Source organism: Trematomus bernacchii, unplaced genomic scaffold (assembly GCF_902827165.1).
Source record: "Trematomus bernacchii unplaced genomic scaffold, fTreBer1.1, whole genome shotgun sequence".
Taxonomy (NCBI): Eukaryota; Metazoa; Chordata; class Actinopteri; order Perciformes; family Nototheniidae; genus Trematomus; species Trematomus bernacchii.
Window position 1 is genome coordinate 3323269 of NW_022987840.1, and position 23775 is coordinate 3347043.

The 23775-nt window shown below is 36.8% G+C and overlaps 4 protein-coding genes across 8 annotated transcripts; 3 read left to right on the forward strand and 1 right to left on the reverse strand.

Annotated features, from left to right (window-relative positions):
* Window positions 1-55: 55 nt before the first annotated feature.
* Window positions 56-4001, forward strand: LOC117468547 (C-type lectin domain family 4 member M-like). Its single transcript, XM_034112731.1, has 6 exons — window positions 56-242; window positions 330-437; window positions 530-715; window positions 1979-2139; window positions 2555-2667; window positions 3627-4001. The coding sequence occupies exons 1-6, from the start codon at window positions 173-175 to the stop codon at window positions 3772-3774; spliced, it is 786 nt and encodes a 261-aa protein (XP_033968622.1). The 5' UTR covers window positions 56-172; the 3' UTR covers window positions 3775-4001.
* Window positions 4002-5811: 1810 nt separating this feature from the next.
* LOC117500543 (CD209 antigen-like) lies at window positions 5812-9466 on the forward strand. The gene is made up of 7 exons (XM_034153427.1): window positions 5812-5998; window positions 6086-6193; window positions 6286-6471; window positions 7736-7896; window positions 8279-8391; window positions 9136-9280; window positions 9347-9466. Exons 1-7 carry the CDS (start codon window positions 5929-5931, stop codon window positions 9464-9466), a joined length of 903 nt encoding a protein of 300 aa, XP_034009318.1. The 5' UTR covers window positions 5812-5928.
* Window positions 9467-10991: 1525 nt separating this feature from the next.
* Window positions 10992-17349, forward strand: LOC117468577 (struthiocalcin-1-like). 4 transcript variants are annotated; one of them, XM_034112771.1, is made up of 7 exons: window positions 10992-11180; window positions 11888-11953; window positions 12378-12479; window positions 13499-13693; window positions 14092-14246; window positions 14413-14531; window positions 16141-17349. In XM_034112771.1, exons 1-7 carry the CDS (start codon window positions 11123-11125, stop codon window positions 16283-16285), a joined length of 840 nt encoding a protein of 279 aa, XP_033968662.1. In that variant the 5' UTR covers window positions 10992-11122; the 3' UTR covers window positions 16286-17349. The 4 variants fall into 4 exon arrangements, with proteins under 4 accessions (XP_033968662.1, XP_033968663.1, XP_033968665.1 ...); XM_034112772.1 differs by having other exon boundaries at window positions 12381-12479; XM_034112774.1 differs by lacking the exon at window positions 16141-17349 and having other exon boundaries at window positions 14413-14706.
* Window positions 17350-17435: 86 nt separating this feature from the next.
* Window positions 17436-23081, reverse strand: gpatch4 (G patch domain containing 4). 2 transcript variants are annotated; one of them, XM_034112770.1, is made up of 9 exons: window positions 22993-23081; window positions 21727-21805; window positions 21568-21641; window positions 21382-21474; window positions 20788-20904; window positions 20374-20489; window positions 20124-20174; window positions 18636-19220; window positions 17436-18599 (listed from the first exon to the last, which is right to left on the reverse strand). In XM_034112770.1, the coding sequence occupies exons 2-9, from the start codon at window positions 21803-21805 to the stop codon at window positions 18455-18457; spliced, it is 1260 nt and encodes a 419-aa protein (XP_033968661.1). In that variant the 5' UTR covers window positions 22993-23081; the 3' UTR covers window positions 17436-18454. The 2 variants fall into 2 exon arrangements, with proteins under 2 accessions (XP_033968661.1, XP_033968660.1); XM_034112769.1 differs by having other exon boundaries at window positions 17436-19220; window positions 22993-23080.
* Window positions 23082-23775: the final 694 nt, after the last annotated feature.

Consider the following 23775-nt stretch of genomic DNA (forward strand, 5'->3'; position numbering starts at 1 on the left):
CCTGTTTCATCTACCTCAGGTTTTGAGACCCTTTATTGAGAACAGGAACCTTGTCACTTGAAATGCAGTCACACTGCAGAAAGGGAAGTGACTTTCAAAAGTCACTTAGCTCACAACTTAAAGTTTTAATTTCCTTCAAACTCTTTTGCATTTTGCAGAGAAACCAAACAACATGGAAGCAATCTGCGATGAGGTGCAGACATTGCAGAATAATGTTTTGGATGCAGATCCTGCCATACCAGGTTTGTTATGGATCTAAAGAAATTGAAAATAACAATAATTTGCCATGAATTTTTTTAATGAATTGATTGTTTTTCTGTTCTTCGTAGAAAAGGAAAAGAAAGCTCAAAGATACACTCTGCTTCATCTGGTGGCTGTGGCTTTGGGGATTATTGGTTTCATCTTGGTGTCGACCTTCATCGCCGTCAGAATCCACTGTAAGTCTGTCTACCTGATTACATGGTTTAGTTTAGTTAAAACAACAAGTGAGTGCAAATGTAACAGTTTCCTCCCTTAATCGGTCACACAGTCATGTCAGAGCAGCACAGAGAAGGAAACAGCTTGATGGCAGAGATTCTGCAGCTGCGGACAGAAATGACGGATTTAAAGACACAGAGAGAAGAGCTGACCAGAGAGAGAGACAAACTCAACTGGACCCTCGGAGTCATCATGGAATATCAAGACCTCCCTGTGAAAACATTCTGCCCACAGAAAGGTAAACACATGGTGTCATTGGTGAAAGGGATTAACTCAAGTTAAGTACATGTTTTAGGTATTTGTGCTTTACTTGAGTCACTTTTGCTCCAGTGCATCTCAAAGGGAAATACGTTTTACTCCATTGTTATTGTCTGACCGTTTAAGTTACTTTTTAGATTACAACTTTACAGAGAAAGATATTTTAAAGAGAGCCAATTATCCTTTTTGGGGGGTTTCCCTTTCCTGTAGTGTGCTATGCACGGTTTGGTTAATGTAAAGGGTCTGCAAAGTTACCTCCAGGGGGAGTTTCCCTCCCACGCACTCCCCACCCTCCTGAAACGCCTCCATAGGACTCCTTTATTTACTTCCGTAACATAATGACATCACTGTATAACCCTGGTACTTTTATTTCCTAGCGCTCCAACACATTGTACATGATAGGCTAAGGGGCGGGACATCTCTAAGCAGCTAACCAATCAGAGCAAACTGGGCTATGGTATCAGACAGAGGGTGAAAAGAGGATCTGCAACACAGGCAGTATGAGAAAAATAAAGACCTTTTTGAACATGAAAGCATGTAAACATGTCTCAGTAGTGGCTCAAAATACAATTATGAACCTGAAATGAACATGTCTCCTTTAAATGTCTGTAACTGAAGGATGTAAATGCTCCTTTATGCCTTGAGAAAAGTTTCATTCTGAAACCCCGTTGACTAATGTGTAAAATGCATCGTCACAAAGCTTAAAACAGGGATAAAAAAAATATTCCAGTTGGTTTTTAATTTAAAGTTAACTTTTTAGACACAATTCAAAAACATTATAGATAATCGTAAAACACTCACAGGAAACATATTACATATTACACAGACTGCACAATGTCTACTTTTATTTGTCTTGCTTTAACTACTATTTGCTAATAATGATACATAAGTTAGGTTGTTGTGGACTATTTAAGTTTGCAGTATTTGTACTTTTATTTAATTATTTTAAGTGTTTCAGGGGTCTGTTTGGATGTTTGTCATCGCTCGTCCACCGAGCCACTTACTTTTGAGCTCTTAACTTGTTAATATAACCACTACATTTTATTTCATTTTGATTTGTATAAATGTTCCTTGTGAACATTGTTGAAAAACATAATTCACCTTTCAGAATTTGTACATTTTGGCACAAAAAACATTTTATTTTGAGTGAAATAAGCTGTTTTAAGAAAGGGAAGAATGATACTTATTTTATATGTAGTTGAAAATGACTATGATTGTGATTGTGTTGTCTCTTGTCCAACAGTGTGTAAACCTTGCCTGGACGGCTGGGTGCTGTTTCAGTCAAACTGTTACCTGTTTACATCAGGTACTTGGTCCTCCAATTGGAAGAATTGGCAGGATAGCCGCTCTGATTGCCAACAAATGCGTGCGGATCTGGTGGTGATTGAGAGCTTGGAGGAACAGGCAAGAACGATTTGATTTAATTTATAATGTCATGCTCAAATAAAGCCAAAGAGCATCTCCATCTCTGTTTCATAGCCAGACAATATACTGTGTGACCACATACAACTGACACAAAAGATGATTGTTTAAGAATAAATTATGCAGTAAACCATATAGTGTAAAAAATGTTTTTTTAAAAACCACCCACTGTAAGCTTCACAGCTAGTTGAAGTCCTGCATTTTATACATTTGTAATCCTTTCCGCTATGTTTTTTAATGTTCCTTTCTGCTGTTTCTGTGTTTTTACGTTTATTATTTTTCTTTGTGATATACATTTTATTGCATCTTTTTGTATGAAATGTGTTGTAGTTATCTAAATGATAGTTATATTTTATATGACACTTTTCTATATTGACAACTGTATCAAAACATCTAGGAATTCATCTATAACCACACAGAGCACTATGATGATGACAATCATGGATATTGGATCGGCTTTACCAAGACGGACACGTGGACGTGGGTAGATGGACGCAACCTCACTGTGACGTAAGCACACAAAAACACTCACCATCACTCAAAAGCTGCCACATCATCACCACAGTGATTTAGACACATGTCTTTATCACACACCTGACCAGGTTGGCAGCCTTTTCCCCTGTGTGCTGCATTTTGAACTTTGTGTGACTGGGATTTAGTGAAATATGACACACAGGGAAATTTATGCAAAAATCACCCAGTTTCTTAAAATGGCAGATGGTGAAATGAGTAAAAAGCAGATGGGGAAACACCTTTCAACATGTCGGTCTCCTTCAGTAACACCAAAGACCAAACCTTGCCAGAGAAAGCAAGAGGGATGAAGAAACAAACGCAGCACGGTATCAAAAGTAAATGTGTGACACCAGAGGCAAATGTCCTTAAGACATAAAAAAAAGACCACTTCCAACATGCACATTTATTTTACTATACTTTGCCAATTTGCATCTGTATATTTCCAATATTCACTATGTGTTGCCATTAGATAATGTCAAATTTAAATATTTTAGTATAACTTTTCAGAAAACTTTTCATAATGTTCTCACAATAATGGATGTTTTGTCATAATGTCATTCATAACCTGATTTCTATAACACTGTATACCTAAAAAACATAGCTTAAAATGATTTTGTTCATGTTTTTATTTTATTTTTGAACGATACAAAGAGATATCCTAAATTCCATCTATAAAAACATTGTTTCTAGTATGTCAACAAATTCAAACAAGAATTTTTAAACCAATGTTTATATATCTAGGCCTCAGTTCCAGTTACCGATGACCCACTCCCCCAAATCAAGTGGCTCATTGGGAATTGGGGGTGAGGCCTAGGTCAGTTACCGATATATAGTAAGATAGTGCCTAATCTTGATGTTCAAATTTCAGTAAACCTGTCGGCCATGAAAGCGAACAAATTTATTTGCAAAAACATTTGTCACATTGATTGATTCCATGATCTTTTTTCCTTCACCAGGTTCTGGAAACAACAAGATGACTGCAACAGAGGGAATTGTGTTTTGAGTCAGCAGAAAGCAGATCCTCCGGCCAACTGGTGCAGAAAGAACTGCTCGATGAAGAACCGCTGGATCTGTGAAACAAGAGCTTTGATCAAACAAGATTAGGCTTTGACTATATCATCCAAATGGGTTATTTAACATTCAATACTTCTTCTTTATGTCTTCTTCTCAAAGCTGTCTTATAGTGTTTCTCCTGTTTGAGTTTTTTCCTTACTGTCTTTTTGTAAATTATTGCCAGTTCTACAAATGCTGCAGAGTACTACTTGAGATATGGTATGCTTCAATACATGTGTGTATTAAAGAAAGTCAATAAAGACTATCCATCCAATATCTATGTGTTTTACTTTGTACTGTGTATGTGTTATAACATGCTCATTTCCCTATACATCTATACTTGTTGGCTACACGTGTACAAGCTAATGCAATGTTACATCATGTTCAAGGTACACGGTCATATGTGATATAATTCAACTATATGTAGCATTAAGCTGATATTGAGTTGTGTTGTTGTACTGGATTTGAAAGAAGTAGGACAACAATTAGAAACAATATAATTCAAACTAGTACAACTTGAATTAATCATTTAATAAACACATGTCTACTTGTTTGCTCCTGTGTGAGTAATGTTTACCAAACACTACAGTGCACCTCTCTTTTAGGAAACTTCTGAGCCCTGTTGGAAGAAGTACTCAATACTCTGGTCCTAAAATACTAAAGTTCTTAAGTAAAAGTACAAAAGTAATATCATTAGAATATACTTAAAGTAAAGAAAGTAAAGTAACTCATTCTGCACAATAACCCATTTCAGAATAATATAGCACAGAAGTTTTATCTGCTTAATGTACTTCAAGTATCAAATGTAAAAGTACTTGTTGCAGAATTAATCTTCTCACAGTATTATATTTGTAGGGTTATTATGTTATCCTGTTTTTATACATTTAAGAGTATTTTGCTGTTGTAGTTTGTCAGTACTGCATTATACCATATAAATATCATCATATCATTTGTATGCCTGTTTTATAACTGGGAGTGTTAAAATAAATGTAGCGGTGTAAAACGTATGTCGTTCATCTTTCAAATGAAGTGGAGTATAGTACAAATATTTCAAAAAAGTCCTTATGTACAATACTTATGTATAATACTTGTGTATAATATACTGACTTTTGTGATGTCTACCACTGACTCTGAGCAATCATATGTATGTAGTCCGTAGAAACAAATGGTGTTTGGGCAGAGTGTTGGACAGACAGGGGAGGAAAGGCCGACAAATTGTTGACAACATCAAAAAAGCAGAATATTGCAAGCCTTTTTTTAGCATGGTGACAATAAGTGATTTCATCTCATCAATGATGTGTATTGTAACCCTGATTATCAGTAACAATAACCAGATGATGAACCTGACAGGTTCAAAGGTGAACTTCAGTAAGAGTGCAGTTTAAATGTGTCAACTTCCTGTATCGCAACAGCGTGTACATTTGGTTGTTGCAGCAGCAGAGGGTCTTCTGAAAACACACAATAGAGACATCTTGTGTTGAAAAGAGTGGATTTATTTAATAGATGCATTTGTAAACGTTTACATGCAAAATGTAATATGATCCACTGTTCTACAACTTCATTTAAAACAGCTTTATAAACAGGACTTCATAAATGTTTTTACACTCAGTATACACAGCTCCAGTTAACCGGCTAAGGTTAAGAAAAAAAGACAGTATTTCATTTAAAAGCAATACCTCTAAACGTCTAGTGCCATGGCTAATTTATTATAACATTTATTTACATTGAGAAATATATTTATTATTTAATATATTAAGACAAATATTTTTCTCACTTCAACAAATGAAGTTGTTCCATGATATCTGATGTGTTTGGCTATAATATTAAATTATTGCATAGATTTAGGGTCTAAACTTAAATAAACTAGACTAAACCTGAAATGAATCTCTGTGTGATATAACAATACGTTGCCTGAGAAAATGAACTACAGAATAATGCACTATTAACTACTTTTACTACTTCAGCTGTTTGCTATACATTTTCCACTGATAATGAATTAAAACACACATTTCAGATGTATGTTTCTTTGGTTTCCTGTTTCATCTACCTCAGGTTTTGAGACCCTTTAGTGAGAACAGGAACCTTGTCACTTGAAATGCAGTCACACTGCAGAAAGGGAAGTGACTTTCAAAAGTCACTTAGCTCACAACTTAAAGTTTTAATTTCCTTCAAACTCTTTTGCATTTTGCAGAGAAACCAAACAACATGGAAGCAATCTGCGATGAGGTGCAGACATTGCAGAATAATGTGTTGGATGCAGATCCTGCCATTCCAGGTTTGTTATGGATCTAAAGAAATTGAAAATAACAATAATTTGCCATGAATTTTTTGAATGAATTGATTGTTTTTCTGTTCTTCGTAGAAAAGGAAAAGAAAGCTCAAAGATACACTCTGCTTCATCTGGTGGCTGTGGCTTTGGGGATTATTGGTTTCATCTTGGTGTCGACCTTCATCGCCGTCAGAATCCACTGTAAGTCTGTCTACCTGATTACATGGTTTAGTTTAGTTAAAACAACAAGTGAGTGCAAATGTAACAGTTTCCTCCCTTAATCGGTCACACAGTCATGTCAGAGCAGCACAGAGAAGGAAACAGCTTGATGGCAGAGATTCTGCAGCTGCGGACAGAAATGACGGATTTAAAGACACAGAGAGAAGAGCTGACCAGAGAGAGAGACCAACTCAACTGGACCCTCGGAGTCATCATGGAATATCAAGACCTCCCTGTGAAAACATTCTGCCCACAGAAAGGTAAACACATGGTGTCATTGGTGAAAGGGATTAACTCAAGTTAAGTACATGTTTTAGGTATTTGTGCTTTACTTGAGTCACTTTTGCTCCAGTGCATCTCAAAGGGAAATACGTTTTACTCCATTGTTATTGTCTGACCGTTTAAGTTACTTTTTAGATTACAACTTTACAGAGAAAGATATTTTAAAGAGAGCCAATTATCCTTTTTGGGGGGTTTCCCTTTCCTGTAGTGTGCTATGCACGGTTTGGTTAATGTAAAGGGTCTGCAAAGTTACCTCCAGGGGGAGTTTCCCTCCCACGCACTCCCCACCCTCCTGAAACGCCTCCATAGGACTCCTTTATTTACTTCCGTAACATAATGACATCACTGTATAACCCTGGTACTTTTATTTCCTAGCGCTCCAACACATTGTACATGATAGGCTAAGGGGCGGGACATCTCTAAGCAGCTAACCAATCAGAGCAAACTGGGCTATGGTATCAGACAGAGGGTGAAAAGAGGATCTGCAACACAGGCAGTATGAGAAAAATAAAGACCTTTTTGAACATGAAAGCATGTAAACATGTCTCAGTAGTGGCTCAAAATACAATTATGAACCTGAAATGAACATGTCTCCTTTAAATGTCTGTAACTGAAGGATGTAAATGCTCCTTTATGCCTTGAGAAAAGTTTCATTCTGAAACCCCCGTTGACTAATGTGTAAAATGCATCGTCACAAAGCTTAAAACAGGGATAAAAAAAATATTCCAGTTGGTTTTTAATTTAAAGTTAACTTTTTAGACACAATTCAAAAACATTATAGATAATCGTAAAACACTCACAGGAAACATATTACATATTACACAGACTGCACAATGTCTACTTTTATTTGTCTTGCTTTAACTACTATTTGCTAATAATGATACATAAGTTAGGTTGTTGTGGACTATTTAAGTTTGCAGTATTTGTACTTTTATTTAATTATTTTAAGTATTTCAGGGGTCTGTTTGGATGTTTGTCATCGCTCGTCCACCGAGCCACTTACTTTTGAGCTCTTAACTTGTTAATATAACCACTACATTTTATTTCATTTTGATTTGTATAAATGTTCCTTGTGAACATTGTTGAAAAACATAATTCACCTTTCAGAATTTGTACATTTTGGCACAAAAAACATTTTATTTTGAGTGAAATAAGCTGTTTTAAGAAAGGGAAGAATGATACTTATTTTATATGTAGTTGAAAATGACTATGATTGTGATTGTGTTGTCTCTTGTCCAACAGTGTGTAAACCTTGCCTGGACGGCTGGGTGCTGTTTCAGTCAAACTGCTACCTGTTTACAGCAGGTACTCGGTCCTCCAATTGGAAGAATTGGCAGGATAGCCGCTCTGATTGCCAACAAATGCGTGCGGATCTGGTGGTGATTGAGAGCTTGGAGGAACAGGCAAGAACGATTTGATTTAATTTATAATGTCATGCTCAAATAAAGCCAAAGAGCATCTCCATCTCTGTTTCATAGCCAGAAAATATACTGTGTGACCACAAACAACTGACACAAAAGATGATAGTGTAAAAATTGTTTAAAAAAAACCCACTCACTGTAAGCCTCACAGCTAGTTGAATTCTGCATTTTATACATTTGTAATCCTTTCCGCTATGTTTTTTAATGTTCCTTTCTGCTGTTTCTGTGTTTTTACGTTTATTGTTTTTCTTTGTGATATACATTTTATTGCATCTTTTTGTATTAAATGTGTTGTAGTTATCTCAATTATAGTTATATTTTATATGACACTTTTCTATATTGACAACTGTATCAAAACATCTAGGAATTCATCTATAACCACACAGAGCACTATGATGATGACAATCATGGATATTGGATCGGCTTGAGCAAGACGGACACGTGGACGTGGGTAGATGGACGCAACCTCACTGTGACGTAAGCACACAAAAACACTCACGATCACTCAAAAGCTGCCACATCATCACCACAGTGATTTAGACACATGTCTTTATCACACACCTGACCAGGTTGGCAGCCTTTTCCCCTGTGTGCTGCATTTTGAACTTTGTGTGACTGGGATTTAGTGAAATATGACACACAGGGAAATGTATGCAAAAATCGCCCAGTTTTTTAAAATGGCAGATGGTGAAATGAGTAAAAAGCAGATGGGGAAACACCTTTCAACATGTCGGTCTCCTTCAGTAACACCAAAGACCAAAACATTGCCAGAGAAAGCAAGAGGGATGAAGAAACAAACGCAGCACGGTATCAAAAGTAAATGTGTGACACCAGAGGCAAATGTCCTTAAGACATAAAAAAAGACCACTTCCAAAATGCACATTTATTTTACTATACTTTGCCAATTTGCATCTGTATTTTTCCAATATTCACTATTTGTTGCCATTAGATAATGTCAAATTTAAATATTTTAGAATAACTTTTCAGAAAACTTTTCATAATGTTCTCACAATAATGGATGTTTTGTCATAATGTCATTCATAACCTGATTTCTATAACACTGTATACCTAAAAAACATAGCTTAAAATGATTTTGTTCATGTTTTTATTTTATTTTTGAACGATACAAAGAGATATCCTAAATTCCATCTATAAAAACATTGTTTCTAGTATGTCAACAAATTCAAACAAGAATTTTGAAACCAATGTTTATATATCTAGGCCTCAGTTCCAGTTACCGATGACCCACTCCCCCAAATCAAGTGGCTCATTGGGAATTGGGGGTGAGGCCTATCAGTTACCGATATATAGTAAGATAGTGCCTAATCTTGATGTTCAAATTTCAGTAAACCTGACGGCCATGAAAGCGAACAAATTTATTTGTAAAAACATTTGTCACTGATTGATTCCATGATCTTTTTTCCTTCACCAGGTTCTGGAAGCAACAAGATGGCAGCAACAGAGGGGATTGTGTTTTGAGTCAGCAGAAAGCAGATCCTCCGGCCAACTGGTGCGGAAAGAGCTGCTGGATGAAGAACCGCTGGATCTGTGAAACAAGAGCTTTGATCAAACAAGATTAGGCTTTGACTATATCATCCAAATGGGTTATTTAACATTCAATACTTCTTCTTTATGTCTTCTTCTCAAAGCTGTCTTATAGTGTTTCTCCTGTTTGAGTTTTTGTACTTTTTGTAATTCATTGCCAGTTCTACAAATGCTGCAGAGTACTCCATTACCTTTGAGATATGGTATGCTTCAAAACATGTGTGTATGTATTAAAGAAATTCAATAAAGACTATCCATCCAATATCTATGTGTTTTACTTTGTACTTTGTATGTGTTATAACATGCTCATTTCCCTATATATCTATACTTGTTGGCTACACGTGTACAAGCTAATGCAATGTTACATCATGTTCAAGGTACACGGTCATATGTGCTATAATTCAACTATATGTAGCATTGAGCTGATATTGAGTTGTGTTGTTGTACTGGATTTGAAAGAAGTAGGACAACAATTAGAAACAATATAATTCAAACTAGTACAACTTGAATTAATCATTTAATAAACACATGTCTCCTTGTTTGCTCCTGTGTGAGTAATGTTTACCAAACACTACAGTGCACCTCTCTTTTAGGAAACTTCTGAGCCCTGTTGGAAGAAGTACTCAATACTCTGGTCCTAAAATACTAAAGTTCTTAAGTAAAAGTACAAAAGTAATATCATTAGAATATACTTAAAGTAAAGAAAGTAAAGTAACTCATTCTGCACAATAACCCATTTCAGAATAATATAGCACAGAAGTTTTATCTGCTTAATGTACTTCAAGTATCAAATGTAAAAGTACTTGTTGCAGAATTAATCTTCTCACAGTATTATATTTGTAGGGTTATTATGTTATCCTGTTTTTATACATTTAAGAGTATTTTGCTGTTGTAGTTTGTCAGTACTGCATTATACCATATAAATATCATCATATCATTTGTATGCCTGTTTTATAACTGGGAGTGATAAAATAAATGTAGCGGTGTAAAACGTATGTCGTTCATCTTTCAAATGAAGTGGAGTATAGTACAAATATTTCAAAAAAGTCCTTATGTACAATACTTATGTATAATACTTGTGTATAATATACTGACTTTTGTGATGTCTACCACTGACTCTGAGCAATCATATGTATGTAGTCCGTAGAAACAAATGGTGTTTGGGCAGAGTGTTGGACAGACAGGGGAGGAAAGGCCGACAAATTGTTGACAACATCAAAAAAGCAGAATATTGCAAGCCTTTTTTTAGCATGGTGACAATAAGTGATTTCATCTCATCAATGATGTGTATTGTTACCCTGATTATCAGTAACAATAACCAGATGATGAACCTGACAGGTTCAAAGGTGAACTTGAGTAAGAGATACAGTTTAAATGTGTCAACTTCCTGTATCGCAACAGCGTGTACATTTGGTTGTTGCAGCAGCAGAGGTACTTCTGAAAACACAGATTAATTAAATAGGGACATTTTGTGTAATTCATGCCCGCAAAGCTGAAGCTCCAACCTCTCTGTCTGAGGTAGTCAAAAAACTGATAGGTTGCAATAAACAGAGTGTAAAGGGGAAGAGGAACCTCTACTTTGTTTATCTTTTGTTTGAAAATGTTTTCAGTCACACACTCAATCTCATTCTCTGAACCATACGCTGATCTTTGACTTTTAAGGATGGAAGAAATAGATTATTCTACGGTTGTTTTTGGAGATGTACGTGCAGCTCCAAAAGGTAAGGGACTGTTGCTTTATTAAAAGTGTAGACTTTTTAATATCTATTTAAGGGTTCTGTGTGGGAGAATCAAACTCTTCTAGTCACATAAATCAGTTGTTTTCACTCGTTTGCAAGATTTCAAAAGCTCTGTGAATGAACACAAAGTTTGAAATGTAAAGTAATGTCACTTCTATGATGCACATTATCGTACATACAGGTTTAATTTACTTTTATCAACATCACCATTTCAAGTAATTGGTTTTCTCCATAGTTTTGCTGCAGGAATTTGTAAGTGAAACAAGCACCAAAGCAGCAAATGCATCTTCCGGAAGTTGTTAAATCTCTTTAAACAATCGACAAAAAGGATCACACAGGTGTCCATCTTAGATATACAGTCTAGGGTACATCCAAACACGAGACAACAAAAAAGAGGCTTACTCAAGACAGCAAAAAGACTATGATTTCCAAATGATACGTACTTAATTCTGCTGTCCTCTCAGATGTAATATCGTGCTGCACCACCACCATTGAAATAAATAATTTATAATATTTGACCTCTTTAAGTGTCCCATCCTATAACACTTGGAATGGACATTGACATAAATTATCAACAGAAAGTGCTTTACCATTATTAACACAAGACATTTTAATGTATCGGAGTGAAGAATCATTCATATTATTTCAGTTGTTTCTTTGTGTCCTTGTGTTGTTATTCTGCTGTCCAGAAAGAAAAGAGGACCCAACAATTTATTCCGAAGTAAAACCTTCGGGGGCTGCTTCTACTGTACCAAGTGAGCTATAACAACAGTTTTTATTTCATCAGTAAAGTTTTACAACCTCATAAACGAAAACATATTATTTACTTGTTTGTAAAGTATAAGACTTTACACTTGATAATGAAAGAAAGCTAAATTTGTCCTGTAACATTTTGTAATTGAAACATGGATGTTTTTCTGTATCAAATCAATTTGCTAAATTAAAAGCGCCTAAAATACATCAATAATCTTTAATATGTCCTGTATGGTTATAGTCGTTAACATGTTGGTCATAAGGGATTTGTTTTGTGCTCGTAAGTGTCAATAATTTAATCTGAAGAAAAAGAGACAACAGTGTATTACAAAATGACAAATGTATTTTCTGTGCACCCATCATCACGTTGATATCACTTGGTTATAATTACAACTGTGATTGAAGTGTGATTTGTCTCATTACAAGCAGATGGTGAAGCAGCTGCATGCTCTCACTCTCACTTGCTGGCGGTGTGTTTGGGGATACTGTGTTTCCTCTTGGTGGCGAGCATCAGTGCCATCGTCTACTGTGAGTTTCATGTCAACACACCGAGTAACTCTCAATAAATAATAACAGCAGCTTTAATAATATTTAGACCAGCTGAGTCCGTGTGGGTTGGTATTGCTATTTCATGTGAGTTCAGATTTCTCAGATTTGTGCCTGCTGTTGTTTAAAGGTGGGGTGTGTAATTTTGGAGAAACCAGCTCGAGTGCGCTAGAATTTGAAAGTACACAACCGGAAATAATCTGCCCCTTCCTTCAGACTTCCTTATAGAGCCCCTCCTCCAACACACACGAACGCGCACATGACCAATGAGGGCACGAGATAAGTTTGTGCACAGATGGAAGGCTGACAGGCAGGTAGGCCATCCAGTTATTTTAGTCGGGCCGGCTAAAATGATTGGTCGTGCTTTTTACAGCGCTACGGCTTCCACAGGTGAAATTTTTTAATGTATTTATTGTCAAAGCATTTAATTTATTGATTGCTATCGGGATGTTAAGAGCATTCCATGGAATATAACAAAAAGTGTTTCTGAAATAAATTACATACCCCACCTTTAAATATCAGTCATCAATTTTATTTTCGTTATGATTGTTCAGTTAGATCTAATACACACATCTGTTTTTTCCACATATGTATATTATTATTATTTATTGTATAATATTACAGCATACAGTATTCATTAGATTTAAATATATATTTTATTTCAATTGAAATGTCTATATGTTTCTTATGCCTGCATTTTACTTGCTCCATTGTGTCTCTTGGACTCCCTTAAGTATGGTATGTTGCCTTGTTGTACGAGACTATTACTAGACATTCATTGACACAAACTGAACTGGTTAACAGTGCATATGACAATACAACTTTAGAATGTTTTCTCTGTTTTAATATGATCTTCAAAGACTATACAAGATGGAAAGTAAGTAGGGTAGAAAATCAGTCTACAATAACACTGTATGGAAAATAAGGCTTCTCTTAAAACAGGGAATGCACCACAGTTTGTTGTCTGAGTGTTTGATGTGTACTTCTCATTCTCACCACAGTCAGTGTGTTGATGACTGAGCAGAAATCAAACCTCAGCGTCCTCACAGCAGAAAATGAGCAGCTGATAACGGAGAGAAACCTCTTAGAGCGAGAGACGGAGCAGCTGAGCAGAGTCACTGACAACCTGAACTGGACGCTGTCAATCATCCTGAGGTTTGACACCTTCCCCGTTCACGACTACTGCCCAGATAAAGGTAGGTGCATCCTGCTATGTTGACGCACCAGTATGTTCTTCATCTTAAAATATAAGCTTGTTGCAAATATCCATTTATTTTATGATGAAGAGTACAATGGCCATGAATGTATCACAATATTCTCCTATTCAACTCCTATCAACTTGAAGTTTTTACCAGCAACACATTTTGAGTTGGATACAAATAAAACTGTAAAATAAACTGCATCATTTTATTAGGTTGTCGAGTTAGCAGAGAGGTATTGAAAACACCTGTGGTTTATTCAAACTGAAACTGCAACAGAAAGCACATTCATTATTATTTTTGTGAGCATCATTTTCAATTTCCTATATCTTTGTTTCTGTTTGTGTGTTTTTAAAAGAACATATTTGAACTTATCCTTTTTTTCATGAATGCAGAGTGTCAGCCGTGTCTGAAAGACTGGATTCAGTTTGAGGAGAAGTGCTACCTGTTTTACAATGAAGAAGCTCCTTGGATGACAGCGCCAGAGAGCCAAACGTATTGCAGAAACAAAGCTGCAGATCTGGTTGTTATCGATAGTCTGCATGAACAGGTGAGCTCTAACAGCATGGAGCCAAAGTTAATCAAGTTTTTATTTGTGTTTCAATTGAAATGTAGACATAACATGAACATACATTTACATCCAAAATGCAATGGGAAAAGTTGTAATCTATTCATTTGTGCATGCTTCTGATGACCTCTCTCTGTACGACTTACAGGAATTCATCAGTAATCACACAAAGTATTACTACGACGAGTTTCATGGATACTGGCTCGGGTTATATACAACTAATAACAAAGACTGGGTTTGGATTGATGGACGTAATGGCACTCTAGGGTAAGAGAGATTTATTTTCAATATACAATTGAACTCGCTCATTTTAGCCTAATGACTATTCACACTCATAACAAGAAACATATGATGAGCCGTCAAGGTGTTTTTTAGAAACATATACAAGGTTGTTAAAAAAAGCAAGGCAGTGCATCTGGTTTATCACCGCTGAGGTTTACACATACACAACATTTTCTTTATTTATTTTATTTATTTATTTATTTATTTATTTATTTGACAGGGACAGTGCACATTGATTGACATTTCTGTAAATGCGCCAGAGTTAGCCAACAGGCTATTTTTCATCTGCAGTCCCTGGACAGATGTTGAAAGTCATCCTAACATTTTTCTTTTTACTTCAAATGACAGGTAAATACAATCAGTAAAACAACATTCAACATAGATGCTTATATTATGATAAAAGCATATATAAAAACATAAAAACAAAACTAAAATACATATTCACAAAGCAGACAGATAGCAACAGGTCAAGGCACATGTACAAACAGAGCGTTGTAAAGTGCAGATTGTGTCAGTGTTGACAGAGCTGATTTTCCACTAACCATGTTTTTAAGTTAGATTTAAATAAACTGCAGGTGTTTTGTTCTCTCATCTTTACTGGGATTGAGTTCCACTGTTGTGCAGCTTTAAAAGAAAAAGAAGATTGGCTGAATGAACTCTTCCTTAATGGAACAACGCAGTCTCCTCTTGTTGCAGCTCTTGTTGACCTAGTTACAGGTGATAAAATATCTTAGCGGAGGTGAGGTAAGGCCGTGTATTATTTTGTTCATGAGGCAAGCATTTGCATATCTCATTACATTTTCCCAGCTCAACAAGTTATATTTTGTGAGTATTGGGCAATGATGAGAATAAACTGATTTCTTATCTATTTTAAGTGTTTGTTTGTATAATGATTCCAGGGGTTTAAGAGTGGTTGTACAGGCATGTGACCAGGTTGTTAAGCAGTATGTGATGTGAGAGAACCATAGAGTGAATGTACATCAGAGCCGCCTCTGTTGACATGCAATCTCTGGTAAACCTCAAATTTGACAGACTGAATTTGACCCTGTTGCAGACCTTTTTCACCTGAGCCTTAAAATTGAGTCTTGAATCAATTAAGACCCCCAGGTATTACTGTGAGACCACCTGTAGCCTCTCCCCCGGACTTTATGTATGCACAACTATACCCTTTGGTGTATAGTTGTGCATACATAAACATAGGTAAGACGAATTAAGATGTAAAATAACAGCAAATATAGAAATATTACAAAATCTCAATTAGTCAATCAATTGCATTCCAGAAACACTTTGTTGGTTAGGGACTTTTTAAAGGAAAAATATGTCTTGTTCAGGCTTCAAAAATGTTAATGATAAAAACAAATATAATATACAAGCAGTTATATTGGTATGTATTGGTATTTTTACTTTTAATCTCTAATGACATTTTCCTGATTAAACTTACATACGTTTAGCTAATTACCATTTCCAATGCAGGACCTGTAACATTTCTATGGTGTTTATTTGTATTTTCACTTAAGTAAAGGTTCTAAATACTTCCTCCTTGACAGGCAGTAATATAATTAAAGGTACTGATATCCATGCTGTGTGTTTGAAGGTACTGGATAGGGGAGAGCTTTGGGGATCCAGGCCGGTGTGCACTGATGATCCCTGGGAGGAATGTGACAGCCAGCTGGGATCCAGCAGACTGTGGGATGCAAAACAAATTCATCTGTGAGAGCGACGTTCTAGTTAAGGTCTAACTAGTTAATGCTTTGATGTGAGCAAGTAGCTTTTCATGTTGTGGGCAGAACTGCATTTCCCTAACTGTAGCATTACCAATTTGGAAAAATAATGATTTAGTATGTAAGTGTTCATCCTTTTGAAACCTGTACCACTGTTTCAAAAAGTTTTAAAACTTATTTTATTAGCTTTTACATTTGGAAAGAATAAGAAAATTCACACCATTTTAAAATAATAACTTTTTAATCAGAATCAGTTTTATTACCAAGTAGGTTTACACATACGAGGAATTTGCTTTGGTATAAGTGGTGCATACAGAGACACAGAAAGAAGAATACGTAAAACAAATAGTACAATTATAAAAGCTAAGACTATTGCAACAAATACAAAATAAAGACAATATTTACACAAAATATAGTTGTGTAGGAAACTGAGTGCTGTCAAATGTAATAAAATATGACAATAGTATATACTATATTCAAAGTGGAGAGTTGTGCTGAGTTAAAAAGGGGTAGCATGGAGCAGAAATGTGCAACATGCAGGATTTACTTTATTAAAAAGAACAATGTTAATGTTCCTAAATGTATGACTTAGTATGTAAGTGTTCTTCTTCTGAAACCTGTACCACTGTTTCAAAAAGAGTTTCTAAAATGTATTTTATTAGCTTTAATATTTGTGTAAACAGATATCTATGTTGACTGTCTGAACGTGAAACTACTAAACCTAGACATCTTGATGACAAACCACCGTCATGGTTGTAGTAACTCTCAAAGGAGAAATCAAAGCCTGTATGTACTATCTTAACTCAGAAGAATACAGGTGGTTGGAACATGTGAAGTGTTGCCGCCAATGATCTGAAACACAAACTCCTTTAAACTTTCCGCAACGTCTTCACCAAACATTTGAAAGCTTTTGCAACTCATGTTTGTTCCTGCGGTCGTCTTGCTGCATGTTGTGCACTCAAAAGTTTCTGGTGTTACATACATGTCCCAAAAGTTTTTTTTTTTTTTTTACATGTATGCCCTTTTATTCACACCAATGTTTTATATTGTTGTATATTTTGGTATTAAAGTTTGTTTTGTTACTTCTGTTGTATCAGTCGGTCTGTTGTATCAAACTGCTGTTGTTCATTCAATTGTTATTTCTACCTTTTATTATAGGTAATGATTTAAAGAATACAGCTGCGTGTATTATGTAAAGTCATGTTGTAAAAATATTTCACATCACTTTTTTTTGCAGGTAAAAGGCCTTTTTTCTGTTTAATGTTTACGGTATCATATGAAAATGTTTTAGACATAGAAGTACCTTGTTGACACATAACCTTATGTCCTTCTCCTCTCAAACTTCCCTTAATCAGGTGTAACTCAGATTGTATAAAGAAAAAAAGGCTTAAAGATTTCTGATATTTTCTGAGTATAAAAGTCAGATAATGAACCGGAGAAATTAAAGGGCCAAGATACAAATATCAGCATCAGTCCAGTACATCGAACAAATAAAAAGTTGTTCAGTTTGAAGCATTGAGTCATTTAATTTGCATACAAAGTTCAGAATTTCATGGAATACAAAACGCTTCATCTGTGTACTTCGATGTGTTGTCGATAAAATAATGACACACTTCTCAAACACCATTAAGAAGAGTGAATTCATGTTGCGTTAAGTTACACTGAATTCCTTACATTTCATATACATTTTCAACCAAATGCTTATTTGACATAGTGGTCCACACAGGCAGCTTACTATTAGCTTTTCGAGCTATAATTAGTTGCATGTCCCATCTTAGCTTTTTATTTTGTTTACGTTTGGAAACGCTGGGCTTGAACACTGTGTCTCTTAGTAGAGCACTGACTCTCCAAATGAATGACCTGTAGCATCAAATTAAAAGACCTGACTGATTAAAATGAACACATTTCATGTTGTATACAAATCAACAGTCTTACAAAGTCTGCATCCTCAGCACATTACTACATATACCTTATATGCTCAGTTATCTCTGGAACATCATAAATTCATCAGACAATATTGATGGAGAAACCTATTTGCATACAATACTGATGGAGGTCATCATCTGGTTTCAAGTCTGAATCAGGAAGATATTCTCCAATCAGATCCGGAAGTTTGGCACATAACTTCCCATTCAAAAGGTAAGCCAGACAAATAATTATCAATGTCCCAACGTTTAAATCAATTCACTACTCTTTTGATTTCTTCTTTTTCTTCTTCTTTGGGGGAAGTTCCTCCTTGTTTGTATCGTCATCTACTGTTGACTTGTCCTTTTTGCACTTTTTTCTTTTCTGCTTCACTCTCGCTTCTTCCTCCTTTACTTCAGCTTCCTCAAATAAATCAGCAGCCTTTTGATTTTTTGTGGTTTTTGGAGCGCAGTCCTGCTCTGTATCGTGACCCTCCTCTTCCTCAGCAGCTTCTCTGTGCTCTTTGGAAGACTTCTTCTTTTTCTTCTTCTTCTTCACCTCTCGGTCAGTGTGCAGCTCGGCAGCCTCCTCTGGACTCTCGCTCTCTGCTGCAGGTGAAGGCGTTTCATCATTTTGCTCTGCATGGTTTCTCTTTTTTTTATGTTTCCTCTTTGTAGTTTGAGAAAGTTCTGCTTCACCGTTTCCTGCACAGATCCCATCCGCTTCAGTTGAAACGGTATCCCTTGTTTCCTCAGTGGCTCTCTTTTTCTTCTTTTTCTTTTTGTGTTTAACATCTGTTTCAGTACTTTCAGATGCATCATTTGGCTCTTGAACATTCTCAGTGGATTCCTTCTTTTTTCTGTGAGAGTCCTCTACTGCCGCCTCCTGCTGCTTCTCAGCTGACTTGGAGGTCGCTGCAGTCGGTGTAACACAAACAGGTGGAGCACTGACTGGTTGGGTCTTCTTGCCCCACTTAGCCATGAACACGGCCTCCTGCTGCTCTAGTCTGGCCAACTTGGCGCTCATTGTAAAGCCATGTCGTGCTCCTCTGAAAAAACAAAACAAAATGCTTCAGAGATGAGCTTCATTATAAATATTAAAGGTCTCATGTCATGCTTTTCCGGTTATTACCCGTCCCCTTGTGTGTTATGTAGCTTTTTCTGCATGTAAACGGTCTGCAAAGTTACAAACCCTCAAAGTACACCCTGTAGCGAGTAAAACTCTAACACAGAAATGACGTGTCTATGCTGCCCCAGAACGCCTCGTTGGACATTTTCTTTTTTCATTATTTTCTGTGTGACGTAACGACGATCCAAATGGACCAATCCGCGGAGCTCCTCTCACACACACACACACACACACACACTCAGCCTTATTTTTCTCAGCTGCAGCTCCGCGGATTTCTCAGCCTGGACTCAGCGTGACACGCCAGCGTGACACGCCAGCGGGACACGCAGCAACCAGGAAACCACACCAGCAAGCCAGCTCACACTGTCCGCTCCTCGCAGCAGTGAGCCGCGCAACGTCCCGCCAACACGGCACCCAGACCCCCCGCAGCATTCTCATCTGTTTGTCATTACTGGTGTAATTTTTTGGTTGCTAACGCCATTGTAACACATAATCACTGATGTTCCGCTCTAACGGTGGTGGACTCATCAGAACAGAGTGGCGAGCTGACCAATCAGAGCACACTGGGCTCATAGGGAGGGGGAGGGGGGGGGGGCAGGAGCTCCAACAAGCAGTGTAGGACAGAGAGTGAATACACATACTATACAGAGATGCTGTATGAGAAAACAATGTGATTTTGGAAAATTGCACAATATAAATCTATTCTAGTAGACCTCAACAATGGAATTATGATCAGTAGAAATGGCCATGACATGGGACCTTTAACTTAAGTATCCTGAAATATTACATAAAACTTGGTTCAGAATATTATGAAGGAACTTACTTGTGTGCTGTGCGTCCTCCACAAGCTTTCATTAGATCAGCATCAGAAAGCCTGTTTTGCAAATGAATAATGACATCAGATAGTTAATGAAACCTGATTGATTGTAAAGAAATGACACGAATAACACCTCCAGACTAAATAACAAAAAAGGTCAAGAGCTTAGTAGATGTAGTCACTGTGACTGTGATAAAGATATTGATAACAAATGATGATACATGTCATCAAAGGCTGCATCAGAGGAGGATCTTACTTTGTGGTGCTGGAGAGATCCAACTTCTGGTCGTCCTCCTCTGAGCTGCTGCTGTCGTCGGAGCTGGAAGGCTTCGGCTTCGGCTTCAGCTCCTGACCCGACAGCAGCGTGGACGACTGAGAGAGAAAAGCACGCAAAAACAAATCAAGTCAATGTCAGTTCAGACCAGAACCAGTCACATAGGGACGCACCATAAAAGTATAGAAATATGTCTGTAAATGTCTCACATTTCAGCATGTTTGAAACAGTAAAGGACTAGTCGGGTGATTTTTTTTTTGTCATCAACAAATTCCATGAAAAGATCAAAACTAACAATGGATTCTTTGAAGTATTTCTGTGTAGCTTATTCCCATATGCCATAGGTGTTGAGTATCAATTACCCATTATTATACAGCCAAGAAAGAACAAAATTACCTTGACAAAGCATCCATAAAGTTTGTCTCTTGCTAGCGTGGCTTGTCGTGGCTTCTTATTGGAGATCATCCCCAAGTCTTCATCTTCCTCCACGGTCTTCTTCAACTTGGTACCGTTCTGGATAGAACAGAAAACACATTACTTTCCGTCAACGATTAAACCAGCTGAATTAACTAATATACAAGAAATGAGGAAGTCATCAGCTGTTGTAGAAAGTGACTAAAAGGTAGATTAAAGGGTAACTTCTTCTACACCCAGTGGTGCAGAGGGAGGACTGAAAGGTATCAGCCAAAACTGTCCTGGCCTTATTTGTAATTGCGTCATCAAGATATCATTAAAAAAAGCTGACAATTCACTTGAATAAATAAATATACCAAGACTACTTCACTCACTACCTTTAGGTTAAAATGTCCCTTAACCATGTTGTTCTGCGTACAGGTGATTGTTGATTCATTTTTTTCAAGATTCAAAGGTTTCATTGTCATATGCACAAAGCTACAGTGTAGAAATGGCAATGAAATGATTCTGACCTGAGCTCCTCCAACAATGCAACATATATAATAAAATATGATGAATATGTGAAGTAGGACTCACCTGATCAGACTCCACCTGCAGGCTGGCAGAGGCTTTATTGAAGACATGATCCCACCAGTGGAAGGTGAACTCGTCTCCTTCCTTATGACCAACCTGGTAGAAAAGAGCACCGTGTGAGTCTACAACATGGACCCCACCATTGAAAGTGATGAGAGAAAACCCTGCATAAAACTAAATGTCACTCACCCCTCCTTTGCCACATTTTATTTTGACCTTGATAGCTTCTGATATGCCGTCCTCAGCTCGCCCCAGTCCTTTACCTGAGTGTGACAGTGGACTGAATTAGAAATCTCCACCTGTCTGACATATTTCAGAGGTTACACAAAAGAGATCAGAGTATCTTACCCTGTTCCCAGCCATGACGCAGGAGTTGCTTCTCTGCAAACTTCAAGGCACGACTTTTCTCTTGTACAACTCCTGCCATCTGTAGAAAGAAAGGTAAGTTTGAGGAGTTTTAAAAGTGTGTTTCTCACGGGACAGTGCTTTACATACTTAAATGAACTTAACAGACTATAATACATTGCTGAAGATTAAACTACAAAACGATATATAGACAGACAGGCAGATAGATATAGATAGTTTATTGATCCCAATTTGGGAAATGTTTGCGTTGCAACAACATAAAAACACAAGGCAATGTACATAAGAGAAACTAAGACACTTTAATAAACAGTCCAATATATTATTCCAACATCATATATTGACACATTGACAGGGATCATTTTATCACAGAATGACTTAAGTTACTTTTACTTATCATACTTTAAGTACATTTTCCTGATAATAATAACAACATACTTTTACTTTAGGTAGGTTTTAAATGCAGAACTTTTACTTGTCATGAGGTATTTTTCACTGTGGTTTAAAGGTAGGGTAGGTAAGTTTGAGAAACCGGCTCGAGATACACTTTTTGTTATATTCCATGGAATGCTCTTAACATCCCGATAGCAATGAATATCTTAAGTGCTTTGACAAAAAAATCCATTAAAAAAAATGTCATCTGTGGAAGCCGTAATACTGTAAAAAGTACGACCCGGCTAAAATAACTGGATGGCCTACCTGCCTGTCAGCCTCCCATCGGGGCACAAACTTATCTCGTGCCCTCATTGGTCATGTGTGCGTTCGTGTGTGTTGGAGGAGGGGCTCTATAAGGAAGTGGCAGATTTTCTCCGGTTGTGTATTTTCAAATTCTAGCGATCTCGAGCCGGTTTCTCAAACTTACCTACCCTACCTTTAAGTATTTTAACTTGAATAGGTTTAGAACCTCATCATGTAATGTAGGCAACTAGTGTTTGGGTAGTTAGTTGATTATGCCCACATTATTTACTGTAACTAACCATTCAAATAGAAACACTTCTCTGTATTAACACTTTAAGTAAACAGTCAAGTCAAAGGTTTATTCGCAATCTTTACTGCCATGTGAATTGCACTCTCATTCAGTAAATAACCGTTTGTTTTGGATAAACTCCATTTAAACATTAGGTCTGTTTTCTTTGACTTGAGGATAGCATCTAACACAAGCCAACATAAATGTTGCTCGTACTAACAGCCTTTCGTCATCTTGCGTTTTACACACAACGCCAATATGTTAGAAATGAAAACCCAACATACCTCTCTTAGTGTTGTATCATTACAACTGTAACGAGAACAAACATAGATTTAAATGCGGCAGCTTTAGCCATGAGGTTTCAGCAGAAGGCTGACATGATACCGGAAATACGTCACTATGGCTCCCGCCCTCTTTCTTCTTCTTCTTCTCTTCGTTTTTGGCGGATTGCAAACAACTTAAAAGGTGCATACCGCCACCTACTGTACATGAGTATGAATCATCATATCATACCAACTCTTTAACCTATGATCTAATCAAAATAAATAAATAAATCAACAAAAAACATGAAATAAATAAAACAAAAATAAAAATCTATGTTCTTTCCTGACCTAATGTTAAATTATTTTTCCTACCCCAGTTCCACTCAAGAATGTAAACAGTGCCTTTCTGGTAGCTCTCACTCCCTCTCCTTTTGTTCCCAAAACACCAACCACACTCCATTCCCTCTCTGCCTCTAAAACTTTAGCCTTTAGCCTCTTTCCGCTTTATAGATGTCACAATGTAACAAGATATGTTCTACATCTTCTTTTACTCCACAGTTCCCACACTTGTCACTGTCACTTTTCCCCATGATATACAGCGTACCATTCAAAGCCGTGTGATTTATTCTGAGTCTAGCGATCGTGATTTCCTCCCTTCTGTTTCTTTATAAATATGAATTGTAATTGTCTTTTTTACTTTGTGATAGTCTTTACCTTTCTGGTCTTTCTCCCACCTTTTCTGCCAGATCTCCATCCCTTTTTTCTTAATTACTGCTTTTCCTTCTCCATACCAAGTTGAACTGG

Coding starts and splice junctions, on each gene's coding strand:
- LOC117468547 (XM_034112731.1), top strand. CDS start 173: ATGGAAGCAATCTGCGATGAGGTGCAGACATTGCAGAATAATGTTTTG. Junction 716..1,978: donor AACATTCTGCCCACAGAAAG/GTAAACACATGG, acceptor CTTGTCCAACAG/TGTGTAAACCTTGCCTGGAC. Junction 2,668..3,626: donor GGACGCAACCTCACTGTGAC/GTAAGCACACAA, acceptor TTCCTTCACCAG/GTTCTGGAAACAACAAGATG.
- LOC117500543 (XM_034153427.1), top strand. CDS start 5,929: ATGGAAGCAATCTGCGATGAGGTGCAGACATTGCAGAATAATGTGTTG. Junction 6,472..7,735: donor AACATTCTGCCCACAGAAAG/GTAAACACATGG, acceptor CTTGTCCAACAG/TGTGTAAACCTTGCCTGGAC. Junction 8,392..9,135: donor GGACGCAACCTCACTGTGAC/GTAAGCACACAA, acceptor TTATATATCTAG/GCCTCAGTTCCAGTTACCGA.
- LOC117468577 (XM_034112771.1), top strand. CDS start 11,123: ATGGAAGAAATAGATTATTCTACGGTTGTTTTTGGAGATGTACGTGCA. Junction 11,954..12,377: donor GGCTGCTTCTACTGTACCAA/GTGAGCTATAAC, acceptor TCTCATTACAAG/CAGATGGTGAAGCAGCTGCA. Junction 13,694..14,091: donor CGACTACTGCCCAGATAAAG/GTAGGTGCATCC, acceptor TCATGAATGCAG/AGTGTCAGCCGTGTCTGAAA.
- gpatch4 (XM_034112769.1), bottom strand. CDS start 21,805: ATGGCAGGAGTTGTACAAGAGAAAAGTCGTGCCTTGAAGTTTGCAGAG. Junction 21,642..21,726: donor GCGTCATGGCTGGGAACAGG/GTAAGATACTCT, acceptor TGTCACACTCAG/GTAAAGGACTGGGGCGAGCT. Junction 20,490..20,787: donor TTTATGGATGCTTTGTCAAG/GTAATTTTGTTC, acceptor TTTCTCTCTCAG/TCGTCCACGCTGCTGTCGGG.